The following is a 22,867-nucleotide window of genomic DNA, read 5'->3' as shown; positions in this document are numbered from 1 at the left end:
GATGAAATATCTAACAGTATTATTGGGTCGTGGCACTTGTTACTATGTCCAAGAATTTTACAAAATACATCAATAAATTGCAGCTTCCTGCAATAACACCAATGGAACTGCAAAAAAGACTGTGTTATTCGGATCATCATATATTTTAAGAAAATACTTGGTTGATGCCTAGCATGCTGGCAGCAAGCTGTATCAGCCATCAGTGCCAGTCAATGATATTTGTGATTTTTATTTTTATTTATTATTATTATTTTATAAAAAATGTGAAATCACAGTTGCCGATTCTTTAGCTTGTGTTCACCTTCATACACACTGAGTTCTTTCCGCAAACCTGGAATGTAATATTGAATCTTTTTAACCACAGTTTATATTATTATGGTTCACTGCACAGTCAGCCAGATGCTTAGACTAGATTGAGCATTTTATTCACTTATGGAGTCTTTCCCAAGGACACTAGATATTGTTGTTTTATAGTAATAGTAGTAGTAGTAGTAACAGTATTACTTGTTTGGTAATTCTCAAGCCCCCATTTCTACTGCATTGAGAAACGTTGAGCTACACAAATATTAACTTCCATTCTCCGTCTGCCTGATAGCACCTTTTTCCTTGGAGAGAAAAGGGGGAATTTTAGACAAGCTTCGGGCAAAGTATTAAGGGCACCGGCTTCTGTGCGGCGTCATCTTGTTAATGGGCATGTGCAAAGCATTCGCACATGCCCATTTAGGCAAGAGATTGGGTAGTTTCTCCTCTAGCACCAGCAAGATCATTGAACCCGCGACGCACCGAAACTAGGCAGACAGAATCAGTGCGAAAAGAAAGGGGGGGGGGGACAGCAAAGAGACAGATGGAGCAAGTGAGAGAAGCAGGTGGGAGGGAAATAAGAGAAATTCATGGAATTGCTGAGACGTTTCTGATCCCTGGCATTTAAACCGCCGAATCCTCACCATGCGTTAACAAAGAAAAGCAATCGCTTGAAACCAATTAAATACAGAAAACTGTATCGCTGCGCTGCTCCGGTCGGGAAACAATGGGAGCCACGTTTGCTTGCGTGCGGATAAATCCACCTCTCCCAAACGGGCTTCTTCGGGGACTGCTTCAAAGGTGAGACTCGAAAACTTTGCCGTGCGTCAGGGATCGGTTGGTTGTTCGCTCCCCTCTTTTCCTTGGTGGTATTCCGACACATGGGCAGCAGCTATTTCGCTTGGATGAGACATGCCGGCGGCGCTGACATGGATCTCACCTGAAGGAGGATCAGGTCGTTTTTCAAAGTAATAACAATTACAGCCATCCTAGTTGCGGGATAGTTTCCTTGAAACTGCAATCCTGAACGAACAAGTAAGGTCCGATTAAGGGATTGGCCACCGGTAATTGACAGTCACCAGCCGGGATTTCCCGCTAAATTGCCTACACTGTGGGAGGGGAGGGGTTGTGCTAACTCGTTTAATATTAATCCGGTGCGACTGTCCGGATCCCAGTGCCGAAAATTAGCCTGGGAAGATGGGGCTAGAAGGCGCTCCTCCGCCTAATCGCCGTTCTGAACCACCAGTCTCTCATATAGATCAATAACTGCCATGAAAAAGCCGGCAAAAACCCTGCCCCTTAACTCGGGTGCAGCCTTAGTGGCAGCGGTGGCGGCGGCGAAGAGGGCTTTGAAACGGCAAATCTCTCCTACTTTCGGGGCTGCGGAAGGGGCGAGTCTCTTTCCTGGCCTCGATTAGAAACGCGAGGGGATGGAGGGATGGGAGAGAAAAGCCACCCATTCAATTCTGCAGGTGTGTAGTCAACCATAGCCCCAGGGTCTCGGGAGCTCTGTTCTGTGCTTAACTGGGTTAGTCAGCATACACCCACTCCTGACAAACACCCCCCCCCCTCCACACACACACACACTTGTGTATTCCCCTATATCTTTCCCGGGTAAACAATCCTTACCCACCCACTTGGTTTGGCAGAAAATGCTACCACCATAAGAAGTGCAGGGAAAAAAGGTTTTGCCATCAATAATATCTTAGCTTCTTCGCTGACCAACAACCCCCTCTCCCTATATTTTATTTTATTTTTTGCCCTCGCCCTCGCCCTCCTCCCTTTCGGAATCCCTGTTGTTGTTTAAAGTCAGACAATGGGGCGCCGGGAAACTCCCTTCGGCAGCCAGGAGGAAGACGAAGAGCTTTAGCACCCAACGCGCAGAAAGGGGGAGTGCGAGTTGTCTGCTCGGTCAATTTCAACCCACAAGGGAAGCTCCCGCCTGCCTGGGCTCCTCGATGGTTTTTCCTGGGCTCTGGGAGAGCTTCAGATTCCGTCGTGCGCACCTCGCCCTCCTGAGCTGCTTCTGCACTAGAATGTTGCGGCAGGTCTTGCATAGAGGGCTGAGAACGTCTTTCGCCAGACTCGGCCACTTCGTTGCCAGCCACCCGGTCTTCTTTGCCTCTGCGCCCGTGCTTATCTCCATCTTGCTGGGGGCCAGTTTCAGCAAGTACCAAATCGAGGAAAGCGTGGAACACCTGCTGGCCCCCAAACACAGCTTGGCCAAGATCGAGAGGAACCTAGTCAATAGCCTCTTCCCGGTGAACCGTTCCAAGCACCGACTATATTCCGATCTGCAGACTCCAGGGAGATACGGCAGAGTCATCATCACATCCTTTGTCAAGGCGAATATGCTGGACCAACATCACACGGATCTGATCTTAAAGGTAAGGACCAGCCGTTCTTGATGAGTCATCCGTTTCTTCTCCACCCCTTGCTGAAATCCTTTCTTTGCTTTCCTGCTTGGATCCTTTAAAATGTGTAGAATGTCAATTGAATATTAATCATGCATGTCTGTTGGAGTAGTTCTGATTTGCAGTTCATAATTCTGCAACAGTTGGGTTAACTATGGTTGCAGTGGAAAATACCTGTACAGATTCCTTAACCTTTAGAGGTGATGGGGGGGTTATGAATTAAAGAACGACACTCCCCCCACCTCTTGCTCCTCCATTACAAGGTGATTTAGTGACAACCACTTTTGCTAATTTGGAGTTCAACCAAAACTTCAACATTGATGGGTAACACTTGTAGATTACTCTTAACTTACTCAAAGACGATCCTTTGATTACAATGGCTATATTGAAAATTAAATACAGGAGCGGCTTTATTTCCAAAATATTTATTTCATAGCATCCTAATCACATCATTTTGAAAAATGATACATGCTACTTTTACATACATAAGATTTGAAATCAGAAGAAATTATTGTTTATATAGTTTCCTTGTGTAGTTATTTACTATGTAATGTAATTCAGGAAATTTTACTGAATTGTTCCTGAACTGTATAAAAGTCCTCCCTATTGCAATATTTGTGTCAATATTGTCTATTTTACAACTGTGACTTACTTCTCAGTACAGGTTTGAGATAAAAACATGAAAAAATGCATGGATGGAATGGATTTCAAGTTGATGAAAAGAAAGGAAGATTAGATAGAGGAGAGAGAGAGATGGCCTTAAGCATCCACATTTACTTTTTAGCATTAAACAACATTTTGATAAGCTTTGATGACAAAGTAATCACATTCATTGGACCTTTAGTATCTCTTGCAATGAGAAAATACATATTCATAGAGTCCTGCCAGTTCCACCAAAAAAACTTGCAATGGAATTCATTATCAGCCTTTACAGAGCTCTCTCTCTCTCTCTCCTCTCTCTCTCTCTCTCCCCCCCCCCCCTCTGTCTCTCTCTCTCACACACACACAATCTCACGTAGCAGTTATAACTAATGTTTTCACCTGGAAAAAACTGTCAACTAGAAAAACCCTCAGAAATATCAGTGCTTATATTTACTCTGAAATACATTGCAAACAGATGCCGGTAAAGAGAGGTGAGATTCTTTTTCTGGTGTGCTTTCTCTAGAATCTCAATTACAATTATAGCAATAAATAACTATCTTATCAAATGAACAATATTGCAATAAAACAATTATTGAAAAGAAAATTGATTTGTTGAAAATTGCATCATATTCAACATAATTTAAAATAGTTATTGTTAATATAATAGTCAACTATGCACCATTGTTATTTCAATACCATCAGCTCTTGAAATCATTGAAGTCATCTGGTACATTAAATGTTACCTCTTGTTCTGTAGTCTTAATTGTCTAAAAGCTTGGTTTAATTGCTTTTTTAGTAAATTAGTGCCATGTTCTATCAAATGTATGGCCTAATTCAGAAAGATGCTGTAGGTTAGACTTAAGCAAGTAGAGACAGAAAAAAAAATGCAGTTCTTGATAGATTGCAAAGAAATGATGCTGAATTATGCAATATAGCAAAGAATGATATGAACTTAAATTGTAATAACTAATGCTATTAATGGAAGTAAATCACATGGAACAAGTAGAATTTACTTCCAAATAACACGCATAGGATTCTGTTACACTTGTGAAAAAAGGTTCCTTTAGAAAAGATGGTCCAAATAGAAATTGATTTATAGTATTATTCAGATTAAATATAAATGTCCATTCTATAATATATTTATATAAAAGTATATATTCCAATATTCAGCAACCATTTTTCCCTTTTTTATCAATTTTCATGTCAAAAAAGCTGACATTGGCACCAATGTTGTAACCAAATATTTGAACATATCTGAAATATCTCACTTGTAAGATGTGAAAATGATTTAGTTTACCAAAACCAGAAGTTACTAATGTCTTGCTTACACACACCCACACAGTATTTTAAATTTTAAAAGGAAAAATTCATCTCCCCATTTTTTAGATGTCAAGCCATTGTGGTTTTATCTGATTGACAAATTGTGCTAATTGGTGCAAACATTTTGATTCAGATCAGTTTCCTGTTGATGGATGTTGCTCTTGGGATGTAGCAAAGAACTATTTTTGAAGTAATGAATCAGACTTGGCAGAAAGCTAATGCATGAAACAGTAGCTAAACTATATTGAAAGCTCTCCCAGGTCATGGTGGATCTCAGATACTAATGTTAGATCTGCTGCTTATCTTCCAGTGTTAAATAAAAGTCCATGAAATTATTTTATGTGTAGAACTATCATGAACAGTTCTGGAATGCTGGTTGTTAATTTCTGGCTTCATTTTAAATATTTCTAATTATTTATTGCTAATTGTTTGAAAATGCAGAAGTGAAGAAATTATTTTGCATTTTTTTGCTTTTGAGTCCAAGTTAATGTAATTAATTTTTAAAATCTTCATACAACAATATAATATTGAGATACATTTTACACCTTCGCTTGCAGATATTTGGGGGTAACTCCTTGGCAAATGATTCCATTTTTTGTTTTTAAATGAATGATCATATTTCTTGTTACAGATGGTCCGTCACTGTTTAATGATTTTTCAAAGCTTCAGAAAAAATGACTTATGACCCTTCCTCGAAATTAACCCCTCACAGTCAGGTGATTGTAATTCGGATATTTGGCAACCAATTCTCATTTACAACCTTCTGACAAGCAAAGATGATTTGGGAAAACCAAATCACTTAATGACTGCATGATTCACTTAATAACCACAGTAAAAATGGATGTAAAATCAATTATAGTCACATAAGTTTCATTCCTAATTGTGAACATAAGTCAGGGGCTGTATGTATACTTACACAAAGGTCTCCTTGTGTTAGGTAGAATATACTTCTTACTTATTAATTAAAGTGTGCTTAGTACAATAATACATTTATTTTAAAAATGGAACCTCAATAGAATTTCTGAGCAGTAGCTTCCCAATAGAACTAAATTGCTAGAATTCACTATTGTGTGTCTAGGAAACTTTTTGCTGCTGTTGCTACTGCTGCTGCTGCTGTTAGAAGCAACTGGTCAATAAGGATGAGGTGGATTTTTTGTTTATTGTTTTAAATGCTTTTTTGAATATTAACTAGTTGAAGAATTGGCATCTTCTTTCCTATAATCTATCTTGGACAACAAAGGGAGCATAGTTGCCCCAAACAAATAAGAGATAATTTGACAAAATATAGTGGTACCTCTACCTAAGAATGCCTCTACTTACGAACTTTTCTAGATAAGAACTGGGTGTTCAAGATTTTTTTGCCTCTTCTCAAGAACCATTTTCCACTTACAAACCCGAGCCTCTGAAACTGCAACTGGAAAAGGCAGGGAGAAGCCTCCATGGGCCTCTCTAGGAATCTCCTGGGAGGAAACAAGGGCGGAAAAGGTAGGGAGAAGTCTCTGTGGGGCCCCTCTAGGAATCTCCTGGGAGGACACAGGGCCAGAAAAGGTGGGGAGAAGCCTCCATGGGGCCCCTCTAGGAATCTCCTGGGAGAAAACAGGGCCTCCAACCTCCCTGTGGTTTCCCCAATCACACACATTATTTGTTTTTACATTGATTCCTATGGGAAAAATTGCTTCTTCTTACAAACCTTTCTACTTAAGAACCTGGTCGCGGAACTAATTAAGTTCGTAAGTATAGGTACCAGTGTGCTCTGAAAACAATTGCCTTGTGTCTATCCAGCTGTCTGTCTGTCCATATCTATCTATCTATCTATCTATCTATCTATCTATCTATCTATCTATCTATCTATCCATCCATCCATCCATCCATCCATCCATCCATCCATCCATCAGTTAGTATCAAATACAGGGTAGATTCTTTATAACCTATAATAGTAAATTCACTTTTAAAGCAGTGTTTTGTTTTCCTTTGCTTATTTACACATTTATTACTACCAGGATATTCAATCTAAATTCTCAAGCTGTAATCCTCAAAATACTACCCTGAGTTAAGAACATAAGAAGAACCATGCCGAATCGGGCCAAAGCCCATTGAGTCCAGCATTCTGTGTCACACGGTGGCCCAGAAAGTGAGCAGAAAGAGAAGGCAAAACCTCCTCTTTCCCTTGGCAAAGAATTTTTTTATTTTTTCTCTCCAATCACAATACAGTAAAAAGTATAACGACAACATCAAATTGCTTTACAATGAATCAGTTTCAGGAAGTTATAGTATACAAGCCAAGTGCTACCACCTTCACTTTTGACATCTGGATAAAAATATCTGCCCAATTTTTAAATGCTATACAAATATACTAAAACCCAATTTAAGCTGTTCCAAATTCTAGTGTCTCACATTGAATAGGCTGAAATGTTTCAAATCTCTCCTAATCGCTTCCATATCAATTTTCATGTATAGTCAATACCCTTTACATATAATTAACGCCTATTAATAAAATACCCCTAAAAGAAAAAACAATTTTGAGACTTCCGGTTTCGTCGAGGACCGCAGCGGAGTCTCTTGGCAGGGCTCTGCCTTGAGACTCCTTCCACCCTTCCAGAGGTCGCCCCAACGCGATCGGATCGAGTCCGGATGGCTCGATCCTAGAACAGGGGATTTCCCTCTGTCCGAGGGGCGGTCGCCGAGGCTCCGGATGCAGGGGGTCTGTCCTGCAGCTCTGGAACAGGGAGCACTGGTCCTCTCGCAAGAGGATGCGGCCATTGCGATCCCACCAAACCAGCGGGAAGCAAGAGAGAATCAGAAAAGTGAAAGCAGAGATTAAAGCTACTTTTATTGAAAAAGGAATACACTAAAGAAAGCATAACCAAGGTAAAAAGATTTTTTTTCCCCCTACGTTTCATGTTAAATAAGAAGATCTGAGTAAAAGAAAGTGGAGAATAAAAAAGTTTTAAAAGAAGGCGAAAGAGAAAGTTGTCTAAAAACATTGTATCCAGGCGCAAAACAACAGCCGGAACTTACTTTCACTACTTTCACTTATTGTCTCGAATTTGGACTTGAACTGTCAAACGTTTGAAAACAAGGGGAATTTAAAGGATTTCAAAATGAGACACTAAAAGCTTTAACATATATAAAATGACATTATTTGACTGAATATTCTTCTCCTTTTTTGAAGCAACTGGTTACAAAAAAATACTAGAAAATGAAGTCCGGGCTCGGATTTTTTTAGCGGAAGGATTAAGACTGCTTACTATCTAGTCATAAAACTTGAATAAATATATAAAAAATACTTTTCTTCTATTTTGGATTTTTCTACATTTGGATTATTTGATTAACCTTATTTGGATTACTTCGTTGGATCATTTTGTTTGGATTAACGGCTGTTCTGTCGGATTCGTAGCGGAGAGGCTTTATATTTTCCTTTAGGCTGCGAGAGACGGATCGACTTCATTCCAACATTGGATAATTAAATTGCAATCGTTTGGAAAACTGAGATTCTATAAATTTTGAGAAGATTAAACTTTACTGCTTTTACTCTTTAAATCAACGGGACCTTCTTTTAACCTATACTAAAAGTGTCTTCTAAAACAGATGCCTTCGTATGGTATGATAAAGATAAAAACCATTCTTATTTTAAAAGACATACACTAAGAAAATACTTATTTGATGTTTGGAAAGATATAAAGAAAAACCACTTTTTAACAATTCCGGATTGGGTTGCCCCATTAGATGCAATAATACATCCAAATTCTATCAAGGATACAAGAATAATAAGATATAAAGACTTGTTAGATGATCAAATGAAATTAAAAACTAGAATTAAATTACAAGAGGAAGGGATACAAATCGATTGGTGGCACTACGCACAGATTAGATCTAGATACCAGAAAGACAGCATACTTTACATATTTAATAAAAATAAAAATTTATTAAGTGACTTAATTACTATAAATCAAAACAGAGTAATTGGGAAAATATACAAATACTTGATTGCTCACAAGAATATTGATTTAACTTTAAAAGACAGTATGATACTGTGGTGTAGAAATATAGGCAAAGAAATAGCACATGGGAGAAAGTTTGGATGCACAACTGGAAAATGACAAAATCAGTTTCTTTAAAAGAAAATCAAATTAAAATGTTCTATAGATGGCATCTCCCACCAAGTAGAATAGCAAAAATGTTTCCCAAGACATCACCTTTGTGTTGGAAATGTAAGAAAGAAATAGGATCCTGCTACCACCAATGGTGGACATGTAACAAAGCTAAAATGTACTGGAGAATGATAGAGAAAATGACAAAAGAGATAGTAAAGCAAAACATAGAAATTACCCTGGAGTTCTGCTTACTAGGAATTACTAACCAAGATTACAAAAAAGAAATTTTGTATTTAATTATACATATTTTCACAGCGGCAAGGATTATTTACGCGCAAAACTGGAAAGGGGAAAATATCCCCAAAGAAGAGAAAGTTATCACAAAAATATTAGATTGCGCGGAAATGGATATGATGACAAGACGCTTAAACGATCAAGAAGAAACGAAATTTTATGAAACATGGAACAAAGTTTATGTATGGATAGATAAGAAAAAAAAATAACAGAAAATTAAAAATAAATATAGATGTTTGGGTTTAAATTTTCCTTTTTCTTTTTAAGAATAATACTAGAATTAGTTTATATACATAGAATTGATAAGATTGTTTGGTTTTATATTAGTTACAACTATTTTTCTCTTTTATAATATCAATTTTTCCTTATTAGGTAATTTTGCATTAGTAATATTGAATTATGTATTTAACTATGTATTCCTTTTTCTGTATCTGCACTTATACTTTTGAGAAAAGCGGGGAAGATACATCCCCACACTTTATGTTGAATGTTTGTAAGTCTGTGTGTCAATTTTAAGAAAATTAATAAAAAAATATTGAAAAAAGAAAAAAAGAAAAAACAATTTTAAAAAATCTTGCATTAGCGTAGTCAAAAGGGGAAAAAATAAACCAAGTAATATCACCAAATATTGCCAAATGAATCCAATTACAAACCTAATTACTAATTCATTTTTATAAAAAATTAAAAATAAAAGGTTTAAAAACAAAATAACATTAGCTCTATAAAGAATTAAGAAAACAAAAAGCATAAGACAAAAAAATAGAAATTTACACTAAATAGATAAGATAAATATAGATGTGAAGACACAGCAGAGCAAAAAGAAAAAGAAAGAAAAAAGAAGCGCAAAACAAAAAAAAGAAGGAAGAGGGGGAAAGAGCAAAGAACTTTCCCCTTCTTCTCATTGACTTCTCCACCTATCTCCTTATATCATTTTCCAAAATTTGCAAAGTTTTAAAATTGCTTTGTAAAGAAGAACATACTCATCAGAATCCTCCAACCTGAGCAAAAAAAGAAAAGAAAGAAATTTCCTTGATAGCCCACTGGAGTCAACTTTTATATATAAAGCTGCATACCCGGCTGAATCATCGTGCCCTAGTCTAGTTTTGTGGCTGCATACCCAGCGGAATCATGTCCTAGTTAAGTTGTTGATCCCAGTGAACAAAAAAGAAACTTCCCCTTCCCTAATCCTGACCCAATTTATAACCTTTCAAAAATTAATAATATGCTCTACAAAATTTGTGATCCACATTATCTGAAATTTAAATATCTGAGGTAATTTCTCCATCATTATTCATAAGAAAAAATTTAAAGTGAAGGAAGAAAGCCCTCCAATATCCAACCGGGATCTAATTATAAATATAATGCCGTATGCCCAGCTAAATTTTTTATGCCCTACTCTAACTTTATCACTGCAAACCCAGAAGAATTCCCATGCCCTATTCTGTTTAAATTGATCCCCTTCTTCGATCCATATTTTTAATAGTTTTAAGTCTATAAAGTAAATAACATATTTTCATTAGAAGATAACTTAAATAAAAAATCAGTTCATTTCTTATCTATGTAAATTCATTCCATTATTTCATTATTAGTTCCATTTTCAATACTTGTTTCGTGCTACTTATATCTTAAATCTTATAGAAAGTCATTATCTGCCCCAAAAATTTAAAATTACCTTCTTATATTCTTACCATCGCTTATAATATTTCACTCCTTTTTCCCATTCATATCCATATATTTCCATATAACCATGTATTTCTCATAAACCTTAACTGCCTTCTTCACAAATAAAAATGAAAGATAAAAAGAAATATTCCTATTCCTTTCCCTTCTTAAATTAAATAGTTCCAAATTCCAGTATTTCAATGTTTATATCTTAAAGCCTAAGTTTAAATTTAAAAATTTTTCAAATGTTATTTATTTATTTTAAAACAAATTATCAATAAGTATAAAGAAAAATAAATAAATAAATTTATTTTCCAGCAAAACTTCATTGTACCCAATATCATATAGAACAAAAATGTCTTTAATTATAATGATTAATTTCCCTTTCCTCAAACCTTATTATCTCCAAAACGAAAAACATTCCCTCTACCATTATATCACCCTTTTTTAAAATCTGTGCCAATCAAATTTCATATAATCACCATCTTAGCCTAGATAAAAAAGGAAACAAGCATTTATATAATATAATATAAACCTTTCAAAACGCTCTTTCACACATGATGTTAATACCATAAAATATCATGTTAATATAGTCAAATCCATATTATTATCAAACAAAATTCAAAACCAAATTTTTTTCTCCATAGGTATACCTGCTAATAAATTTAATAACTTTAATGTATTTGAGCTTTTAAATATACAGTATAATGTCTCTTATCAAATAGTATGTCCATGGCTCTAACAGATTCTTTTTCTTCTATTAATACAACCTTTTCTTCTTCTTTTCTTCTTCTTTTCCTAGGATGATACTATAGATGTTAAACTTAATATAGAATGTCAAGCTCCCACTTCAGATCTTCTCCGTAGGTGTCTCAAAGTATGTGGTGATTTATTCTGTTAGCAAGTTCTTAAATAGTAGCTCTACACAGCTTCTCCATCACATAATGATATTATTCAGGCCTTCCCACTGCACTTGCTTCTCAACTCCAAGATGACGAATCAGCTCCCAAACAACACGTCGACTCCAAAACTACACGTCATTTCCTCAAACATAAATGGGAACACTTATGAAAAAAACCCTAAACCATTGTCAAAATACACACCAAATTAGCTCCGATTGCAACTTCATCTTTAACAGCCTATAAAACTCTTCAAAAAGAAGAAAGAGAGTTAGGCATTTTCGCTGATCTATGCTCTCGCTATGCGCCTCCATTCACCAGCAGCCACTGCAATCTATTTCTGGCTTTTCCTAGTTCTGATCATAACAATTTCTCAAATGAATCCAATTAGCTTCCTTAGCACTCCAACTCACCAGCACACCACTTAAAATTTCTTCACCTTTATTCCCTTTCCAGATGTTATCTGTCTTCTTCAATCGCCTGCGTTGTCTCCCATGGCTGGTGCTGGCTCAGGCATGGCTGCCTGTCCGGTCTCCCACCACCGCCGGCGTGAGACCAGGTCGGTTCACCTGGCGGGGGTTTGCCGACCCACTATCAGGCCCCTGATAGCGTCCCCTGCATCATCTCCCCTTCAGGGAGGGTCGGGTTCGGTTCAGCAAAACCGAAACCCCCGGACGGTGGGGATCCGGGGCTGCCCTCAAGGGAACGAGGGCACCCCCATGTTGCCATGGTAATTGACCCCTCCCCCTCCCAACCTCCTCTTTCCCTTGACCCCCAACAAATGGTACCCAAGGAGATCCTACCTGCCTCAATCAACATAGAGGCGGCAATGGACATCCATTTCAATAACCACCAATACACTTGGCATCCATGAAGCTACCTAATCCTGCCTTTAAGCTATCCAGACTGACAGCTGTCACGACCTCTTCTGGAAGTAAACCAATGAAGAAATATACTGCTCAAAAAAATAAAGTGAACATTCAAATAACACATCCTAGATCTGAATGAATGAAATATTTTCATTGAATGCTTTGTTTTGTCCAAAGTTGAATGTGCACAACAGCATGTGAAATTTATTGTCAGTGTTGCTTCCTAAGTGGACAGTTTGATTTCACAAAAGTTGGATTTACTTGGAGTTATATTGTGTTGTTTAACTGTTCCCTTTATTTTTTTGAGCAATGTATTTCCCTTTATTTGTCCTCACTTTCTTATCTATCAGCTTTAGGGAGTGCCCCCTCGTCCTAGTATTATGTGATAGAGAAAATAATGTTTCTCTATCCACCTTTTCTATCCCATGCATGATTTTATACACTTTGATCAAGTCACCTCTTAAATGCCATCTTTCAAAACTGAAGAGACCAAGGCATTGCAACCTGATTTCATAAGGGAGGTGCTCCATTTCCTTGACCATTCTTGTTGCCCTTTTTTGTACCCTCCCTGTATGAAACCAGTTTGCAAGTTCTGCTGCATGATACTAGTTCTGGTGTTCCTGAAAAGTGCTAGATATTTTGCTGCCCAGGAGATGACAGCTGCATTCTACTCAAATCAAGATGGACAGGGATCAAGTCAATGAAGTTATTTTGGCACAAGAACAGATAATTCCAAAAGCATCTCTGGCAGTAAAAGTAAATTAATTGTTTGTGTCATTTCAAAGTATTCATCTAAGATAATTGATTCCCTTAACCAACAATTACTTCATCTTTTCTTCCACAGAAGCTTTTTATGCATGGAATTCATCTTTAATCCAAAGATTTGTTCATATTTATGTTCATCACATATTTACTAGAACTGGAACCCAATCCCTTTACTAAAGTCCAGAAATTTTAGGGAAAACAGCAATATTTACTGTACTCTACTTCCTGTGTTTTTGGCCACGTATACATGTTTCAGTTTTAAAAATATAGATATACAGAGTTATTAACCACCTGAATTTGAACACTGTTTGCAAAAAAGAGACCCATTTTTCATGCACTCAAGTGGCTCTGGATAGCAGCTTTTGCTAGAATATAAATATATGATGCAAATCTTATTTTTTACACTTAATTTACATTAATAAATTGCACTCGGGGAGTGAAAGAAACAGATTTCTAGAAACAGATTTCAAGAAACAAATTTCTTGAAATATTATGTAGACAATGAATCTTTGATGAGAGAAAAAATGCTAATTTTTCCCCCTGGGAATTGTACATCCTCTTCCATTTCATTATTATTAGCATTAGTATTAAAATTTCAGCCCTGCTTTTCCTGAAGCTGGATCACAGATGTCATTTATACAACTGATTACCAAAAATAGTTTTCTGATTGTTCACAGGAACTTTTTAAAACGGTCAATATAGAACATGGAAGACAATAAAATGGTACAATAAATACATTAAAATACTAACTGTATCTTAACAATTTAAATCATGTAAAGAAAATGTTAAAATCTTCATCAGATATGAAAAACCTTCTAAATCATGTTCCCAGCACTCCACAATTGGATTCCAAAAACTAAAATTTCTCTGTTTAGTAGCCATTAATAATGAAAACATCCATAGAATAATTTGTAGATATTGGGCAAGTCCACCACATGTGGTAATACGTTCCTTGGCTTTGATTGCATTTCCAACAATTTGATGTTGTATTTGGGAACATTTTAGTTACACATGCAGGTGGAAGATGCCACCTATAAAACATTTTGTACATGTTTTCCTTATAGGCTACAGACATCGTTAGTTTATAATTTTTATTCCATAATTTCTCCCATTTATCTAAATCTATATTATATTTTTGGCCCAAATTGTCATATTTTCTACTTCCTCTTCCTCTTCCAATTTGTATCTCAATAGATCATTATAAATCTTGGTTATCTCCTTTACCTTGTAAAATTTTATCTAATTCGTATTTTTCTTTTTGAAATCCATATTTTTCCAAATTGTTTTATATTTAGACTGTATTTGCATAGTATGGCCACTGATCAATGTCTGTACCCTGTTCTTTAATCTGCTGTCTTGTTTTCAGTTTCCCTTGACCATCTTATAAATCTTTGTATCTCTTGATTTTATCAATATTCAATGTATTTGGTACATCTGTGCCTCCATAAGTGATAACCATTCTGGGATTTTTCTATAATGATTATTTTTTATTGTTAAACATGTTTATAATAGGGCATCTCATAGAAACATAGAAGATTGATGGCAGAAAAAGACCTCATGGTCCGTCTAGTCTGCCCTTATACTATTTCCTTTATTTTATCTTAGGATGGATATATGTTTATCCCAGGCATGTTTAAATTCAGTTACTGTGGATTTACCAACCATATCTGCTGGAAGTTTGTTCCAAGGATCTACTACTCTTTCAGTAAAATAATATTTTCTCATGATCTTTTGATCTTTCCCCCAACTAACTTCAGATTGTGTCCCCTTGTTCTTGTGTTCACTTTTCTATTAAAAACACTTCCCTCCTGAACCTCATTTAACCCTTTAACATATTTCTTGGATGGGTGGGAAGGTATGCATGGAATGAATGATTGGGGTGGGTGGGATGTTATGTATGAGGCAAATGGATATAGTCTGAATGAGAATAGTCCACCTGGCGGTGGAGAGGCAGAGGGAGTTGGGGTGTCTATCTCTGGGGTGGCAGAGGGCCAGAATATTCTGGTCTTGCTGGGGAGAGGCAGATATGGCAGGAGTCATGGGGCTAGCCGTTCTGGAGTAAGAAGAGATCGCTGCTTAAAAGTGATCCCTTGTTCTGGTCTTGTGAGCTCAACCCGGGGTACTGGTGATGAGTGTAATCCAGGCCCTGGGCTCAAACTGTTGCTATTCAATGCCAGGTCGGTGGTAAATAAAGCTCTCTTCATCTGGCATTTGATCCTGGATAAGGAGGCCGACCTGGCATGTATGACTGAAACGTGGCTGGGCCCAGAGGGAGAAGTTCCTCTCTTGGAAATTTGCCCAGCCGGGTTTCAGGTATGGCATCAGCCTCGACCCCAGGGAAGGGGGGAGGAGTGGCTATTATAGACAAGGAGAAACTTTGCCTGCGTAGACTTGTTGCTCCTGAGATTGCGGGCTGTGAGTCCCTCCTTGTAAAGTTGGACTTAGGGGTTCAGGTGGGCTTGTTGCTCACATACCTGCCTCCCAGCTATGTGTCAACAGCCCTGCCTGTGCTGCTGGAGGAGGTGGCTGGGTTGACGGTGGAGTTCCCCGGACTCATTGTCCTGGGGGACTTCAATCTGCCATCACTTGGCGGTCCTTCTGGGTTAGCTCAGGAGTTCATGGCCACCATGACAGCCATGGACCTGACTCAAGTAGTTCAGGGTCCGACTCACGAGGGGGAACACGCACCCAACATGGTATTCGTTTTGGAGCAATTGAGTAATGGTCTGAAACTAAGCGGCTTAGAAGTGTTGCCTTTGTCATGGTCAGACCATTTTCTACTGCAGCTTTATTTCATGGCTCCAATCCTTCCCCACAGGGAGGTGGAATCGACTAGGTGGTTCCGCCCCGGATGCCTGATGGACCCAGAGGGCTTTCAGAGGGCACTTGAGGTTTTACCAGATTCACTCGTCCACAGTTTGGCAGTCTTTTGCTGTGGTGTGGAATAGGGCTGCAACGGAGGCTCTTGACCGTATTGCGCCGCTGCGGCTTCTCTATGGCACTAGACTCCGGAGGGCTCCTTGGTTTACCAAGGAGCTCCAGGAGTTGAAATGCCAGAAGAGATGTCTAGAGAAGCGATGGAGGAAGAGTAAATCTGAATCCGACCGAACACTTGTAAGAGCTCAAATTAAGACTTACAAAGTGGCGCTCAAGGTGGCAAGATGCGTGTACCATGCTGTCTTGATTGCATCAGCAGAATCCCACCTGGCCACTCTGTTTAGGGTGACCCACTCCCTTCTTAACCAGGGGGGAGTTGGGGAGCCCTTGCGGAGCAGTGCTGAAAAGTTTAATTTGTTTTTCGCCGATAAAGTTGCTCGGATTCGGGCAGACCTCGACTCCGATTGGATAGCAGTGTTGGCTGACAACGAGTCAGTCGAGGTGACTGAGGCCCATCCTTGTCCATCTGTCTGGGGGGAGTTTGACACCTGATGAAGTGGACAAGGCCATTGGAGCTGTGAGTTCCGCCACCTGCTTACTGGATCCTTGTCCCTCTTGGCTGGTTTCAGCCAGCCAAGAGGTGACGCGGAGCAGGGTCCAGGAGATTACCAATTGGGGAGGGAGTCCTTGTGCGCCCCCTCCTCAAGAAGCCAGGTTTCAGTCACACATGCGAGGTTGGCTTCCTCCTTCAGGATCAAATGCCGGATGAGGAGAACTTTATTTACCACCAACCTGGCATTGAGTTGCAGCAGCCTGAGCCCAAGGCCAGAATTACACTCGTCACCAGTGCCCTCGGTTGAGCTCATGGAGCCAGAACAAGGGATCGTTATTAAGCAGCAATCTCTCCGTCCCCTGGAACAGCTAGCTATGTGGCTCCCGCCATATCTGCCTCTCCCCAGCAGCACCGGAATATTCCGACCCTCCACCACCTCAGAGATAGGTGCCCCCTCCTCTCCTGCCTCTCCATCGCCAGGTGGGTCAAATGTATCATTCATACCAATCCCATTCATCTCATGCATACCTCTGGGGCAACAAAAATTAATCTAAAACACCACAAGGGGAAACTGCAGCGAATCTTCTGAGGCAGGGGCTTCTCACCTCTCTGGAGCTGCTAAAAGCTGTGAAAAGGCTTGGAGGCAGCAACAGGAGCTCCACCGCTCCCTCCATGTTCAAAAGCTAATGGATCACCCTAAACAGGGTGGCTGGGCAGAATCTGCGGATGCAATAAAAGTGGAAAGATGTAAGTCTTAAAGGCTCTTACCTGTGTTCTGTCTGATTCAGAGTTACTGCTTCTCCATCGTCGTTCCAGGCATCTCTTATGGCATTTTATCTCCTGGAGTTCCCTGGTAAACCAAGGAGCTTTCCAAGATCCACTGTCATGAAGAGGCTGCAAAGGCACAATGCAGTCTAAAGCTCCTGATGCAGCCTTATTCCAGGCAGCCACCAGGGACTCAGCTGGATTGCGGATAAGCGAGTCAGGTATTTCCCCAAGCTCTCTCTGAAACCCTTTAGGGTCCATTAAGCACCTGGGGCAGAACCACCTAATCAGCTCCCCCTCCCTGCAGCAGGGGATTGTCCCCACAAAGTACAGCCTCAGCAGGGAGTGATCTTTTTTCCACTTTTTAATTTTTTCTCCACAAAACAAATTCACATGTATATACAGTACCTTCCAATATTACAAACCACATAATAACACATTTTGCCCCTCTTCTTATTCTTTCTTGCACTCCTCCCTCCTTCTCCCTCCTCCTCCTATCTACTTACTCCTTCACTCCTCCTCTACCTCTCTCTCTTTCTCTTCCTCCCCTTCTACTTCCTCTTCTACCCTCTTTAACCTTCTAGACTAGTTCATCTCATAGTTTGCACACTGATGCTGTGTATTTAAATTTTAAGCCTATCCATAACTCTCTCAAAAATTGTTGTTATTTATAAAAGTTTGTTCATAAAAATAAGTCTTTATTCTAGGTATATAATGCCACCTCCAGTAAAAAAAAAATATTTTGTCTTCTGGGTTCTCTATCAACTTAGTCCTCCATATAATTTTCTCATTTACTAACTATGATTTAGCTTTCCAAAATAGTTATTATTTCTTTCCCTCCCCTCCCTTCCTCCTTTCTCTCTCGCTCTCCCTCCTTCCCTCTCTCTCTCTTCCTCCCCCCTTCCTCTCCTCTCCCCTTCTTTCTTTCTTTCTTTCTTTCTTTCTTTCTTTCTTTCTTTCTCTCTCTTACAGATCCCAGAGCTTCCGCTGCTCCAGCTCCTGCTGAGCAGCTCCTAGAGTGAACTAAAGCATGGGAGTACGTGGGACATTATGCTTCCCCCTCCCTAAAACCCTTGCTCACAATGGGCGGGTCTCCTGTGGGTGGCTGGCAGGTGGTGCTGGAAGGCTGTTGACCTACCTACCTACCTCTCTCCCTCGAATCCTGCCAGACGTGGCTCTGGGGCTGGGCTGGGATCAGATGACCGGCAGGTACTGCCCGCAGCCCCATGCCTGCCTGCTTTCCTGCCTGCCTTCCGCATCCCCCCGAGTGTGTTTCTCTCTTGGCTTCTCTCTCTGTCTCAGCTTCTCTCTGTCTCGGCAGGGATGGTGGGTGAGGGCTCCCTGAGCCTCTTCCTTTCTGGGCCATGTGGGAGTTGCAGCTCCAGAAGGTGTGGTGCCCCTGCCAACTAGCCAAGGAGAGAGCATGGGTGGGCGGAATAGCACTCGACTCCTGCCCAGCGCACCTTAGGGGAAACAGTGCTAACATTATATCAAAACACTCTGAAATTATATGATTATAAATTACTAGAATCATTATTTACACTGTCAAGAACTACAAAAACCAACAAGCCCTGCATATCTATATGTATAAATATACAATATTTATAATTAATGTATTGGAATATTAGCCACCCTGAGTCCTTTTGAAGTGGGCGGCATATAAATACAAATAAATAAATAAAATATACAGTATGTTAGTATGTCTTGTTGCGAAACCTTCAACATACATTAAGTAGAGTTGTTGTGGGTGTAAGTAATGTGGGTTAGCCAGACAATAACTTAGACTTAGTATCAATGTATATACAACAATATTAATATTTACAAATATACAGAATCAACCATATAATACTCTAATAGTTTATCAATCAGTCAATCATTAAGATATGGTTGATACTTAGCATAGACCTGAAAGATCAGGTAAAGAACAGCCATCCTGGAGTAAAACTATTTGTGTGATTACTAAGAATTAACAAAATCTTGATGGCACATAATCAATAGTAATAGAATAGCAAAATCAGATAAATTAACAATTTCTTAATGTGATGAAAACATTTGTTCATATTATATACTGTAGAAGCATGTAACATAATGGTTTAGGACAGCAAAAAAGGGAAATATTATACCCCAAAGCTTCAAAACTCTATCATAATTATATTGCATCTTTTTTTCATAAACTACATACATCTGATAAAATGTATGATATTTAAATACCATTACCATAAATAATGCAGGGATTTTTCTTTCTATTTGAAGGGTACAATCAAACTTAAATCATAAATAGAATAAAAAACAACATTCAGGTATGCATAATCTTTTTAAAGGAATAAACATGTTTCAACCTAACTTTGTGTATTGTACTATAACTATGTTGGATATCTGTTCAAAAATATAAATTTAAAATAGAAAACCTAAAAATGATGCAATATAAAAATAGATCAGACCTCAATTTCCTTTTGCTTTATTGCAGAATATAGCCATTATAGAATTAGTAACAGGCTAAAAAGGAATACACAGCAAGAATACAGCCCACAGGCACAAATGTATCTCTAACAACATAACTCCCCACAAAGGGAAGGTATTGGCGCTCTCTTATGGCCAACCAGTGATGTTTCCTTAAAGGTACAGTCTTTATATTTTACAGACTAACATTGTTAGTTACTATATGGCCAAGTAGGTTATGTACAATGTACTAACACAGTCTTTATATTTTATTGTGCCACATTTGACAAGGGTCAACATAAAAGAGTACTGACAAACCTAAATGAATTTTTTGTCACAAATCTTGGCTGTTACATTTAAGTAATACCATATTCACAACGTTTTATTTAATTTTCCACTTTCCTAATATACATTCACTCCACTAAAGCTGAAAATGTTCAAATTATGGACTACCAGTCATTAACCCTTTCACTTTGCATATCTTAGAAAGAAAAAGCCTCAGGAAAGTAGTAGTGCGAAATAAGAAGTCCTTTTCATCTTTTTTTACTAAGAGTTTTTTTCTACACCACACATGCAAATACATAGCTGAATAAAATACGATGCTTCGTTTCCAGATTGTCTGTAATCTTGCAATGAATTCTTTGGTTATGACAGTGGGATGGATTTTTTTTTATTATTGCAGGTACCAGATAGCCATACAGAATCAGATTTGTGCAATGTCACTATTACAATAATCAGTGGATTTGTTGAAGTGTAACACATTCCCTCTAAAGTTGAACCAATCTACAGTATCTATGATGTATTCTCATCTTCACATTGGTCACTTTTTACATTCAGTTGTTGATAAACAATCAGAGCAGAATCTGGAAAATGGATTTGTTTTGAAACAACCTCTTAAATTTTGCTTCTGGGACTTGTGCCATTGACATTTGCAACATTTTTCCCTTCAAAGCCCCAAGGAGATAAATTTTCTGTTTAATTAGAGCAGCGTTTCCCAACCGGTGTGCCGGGGTACACTAGTGTGCCGCGAGACATCGTCAGGTGTGCCGCGTCGAGAGGCGGCGGAGGAGAGTGGGCGGATCGGGCGGGCAATGGGGCAGGGCGGAGAAGCCAGGGGCGCGTTTGGCCGGAGGCACCTACTGCCGCACCTCCCTGCCCCTGCCTCCCCACGGTGCCTCCGGCCAAACGCGCCCCTGGCTTCTCCGCCCTGCCCCATTGCCCGCCCGATCCGCCCACTCTCCTCCGCCACCGCCTCCTGCCTTGGGGCGAGCAATCCGGGAGTCCGGGACTGTGTGGCTTTGCGCCATGAAGAGAAAACGGCCAACTTTTCCCTGCTGCCGTTTTCTCTTCATGGCGCAAAGCCACACAGTCCCAGACTCCCGGATCGCTCGCTTCTCTGGTCAGCAAAGCCATCTGCCCAGGAAAGCGCCGCGCTGGCCGGAGAAGCGAGCGATCCGGGAGTCCGGGACTGTGTGGCTTTGCGCCATGAAGAGAAAACGGCAGCAGGGAAAAGTCGGCCGTTTTCTCTTCATGGCGCAAAGCCACACAGTCCCGGACTCCCGGGTCGCTCGCTTCTCCGGCCAGCGTGGCGCTTTCCTGGGCAGATGGCTTTGCTGACCAGAGAAGCGAGCGATCCGGGAGTCTGGGACTGTGTGGCTTTGCGCCATGAAGAGAAAACGGCCGACTTTTCCCTGCTGCCGATTTCTCTTCATGGCGCAAAGCCACACAGTCCCGGACTCCTGGATCGCTCGCTTCTCCGGTCAGCAAAACCATCTGCCCAGGAAAGTGCCGCGCTGGCCGGAGAAGCAAGCGATCCGGGAGTCCGGGACTGTGTGGCTTTCGGCCGGGTTAACGGGAGGCGGCGTGAGGCCGGGCGCTGGGGACGTCTGGGAGGGCGAGGAGGCTGATGGCTGCTGCGCACTCCACTCTCTCTCCGGCTCTCTCTCGCTCTTTCTTTTTCTCTCTGTTGCTGGCGTGGTGAACGAGAGAGAAAGAGAGAGAGAGAAAAAGGAGGGGAGAGAGAATGAGAGAAAGAAAGCAAGAGAAAGAGGGAAAGAAAACAAGAGAGAGAGAAAGAAAGGGGGGAAGGAGGGAGAGGGAAAGACATAGAGGGAGGGAAGGAGGGAGAGAGAAAGAGAGCAAAAAAGAGAGGAAGAAAGAAAGAAAGAGGGATGGAGAGAAAGAAGGGAAGGAAGGAAGAGAGATAAAGAGGGAGGGAGAAATAGAGTGAAATGGAGGAAGAGATTTTTTTTTGTCCAAACTTTTCTTTAGCCCCCCCGCCCCCCCTTCAGTGTTCCCCAGAATTTTGAAAACATGAATAATGTGCCCCGGCTCAAAAAAGGTTGGGAAACACTGAATTAGAGAACCTAAAGTCTTCTGGTGACAATTTTCATATAATCACATGGCTCTGGTTTTGTGAAGAAACAAATTGTTCCATCATGAGAGTTTTTAACTCTGACCACATTGAGCATCCTCTATAGTTCTTCTAAGTACAGATTGCTCTTTGTCCTCGGCCTCAAAGTCAGTCTGTAAACTAGAGGGCAAAATTTATAGTTCCACAGGGCTGTCACAAGTGTCAGACTGTCATATCAACAATGCTTTTCTATTCTTGTCAGATTACTCATTCTGCTGGAGAAAAATAAATCAGATACTCCTAATTTTATATGATGATCTATTTATTGCCACATGTCTAATGACACACCATAATTTAGAGTAACAATGTACCATATTTCCCTCTAAAATATTTTGCACAAAGGACCGCAAAGCAAATAAAAACATATTTAAATCTCAAGTACAGTTAGACTAAAGAATGAGGACTCTCAAGCTGTTTTTTGAAATACAGAAAATATTGCCCATTCTACAACTATTACTGAAATTACCCTAGAATTATTCTATAGTAATCATTAATAGCAGCAGTAATCATAACTGAGTTCTTAATTCTTACTTAAATGTGGGAATTAGGATATAGATTTAA

General features: G+C 39.6%; 1 protein-coding gene across 1 annotated transcript in view; it reads left to right on the top strand.

The window, feature by feature from the left end:
- The first annotated feature begins 2,321 nt into the window (after window positions 1–2,321).
- PTCHD1 (patched domain containing 1) overlaps window positions 2,322–22,867 on the top strand; it is a 134,628-nt gene continuing 114,082 nt past the window's right edge. The window contains exon 1 of the mRNA XM_070750717.1: window positions 2,322–2,687. Coding sequence (XP_070606818.1) covers window positions 2,337–2,687 — 351 coding nt within the window. The 5' untranslated portion in view covers window positions 2,322–2,336. The remainder of the gene's footprint in view (window positions 2,688–22,867) is intronic.

This window comes from Erythrolamprus reginae, chromosome 4 (genome assembly GCF_031021105.1).
Source record: "Erythrolamprus reginae isolate rEryReg1 chromosome 4, rEryReg1.hap1, whole genome shotgun sequence".
NCBI lineage: Eukaryota > Metazoa > Chordata > Lepidosauria > Squamata > Dipsadidae > Erythrolamprus > Erythrolamprus reginae.
This window is presented reverse-complemented; position numbering and strand designations above follow the sequence as displayed.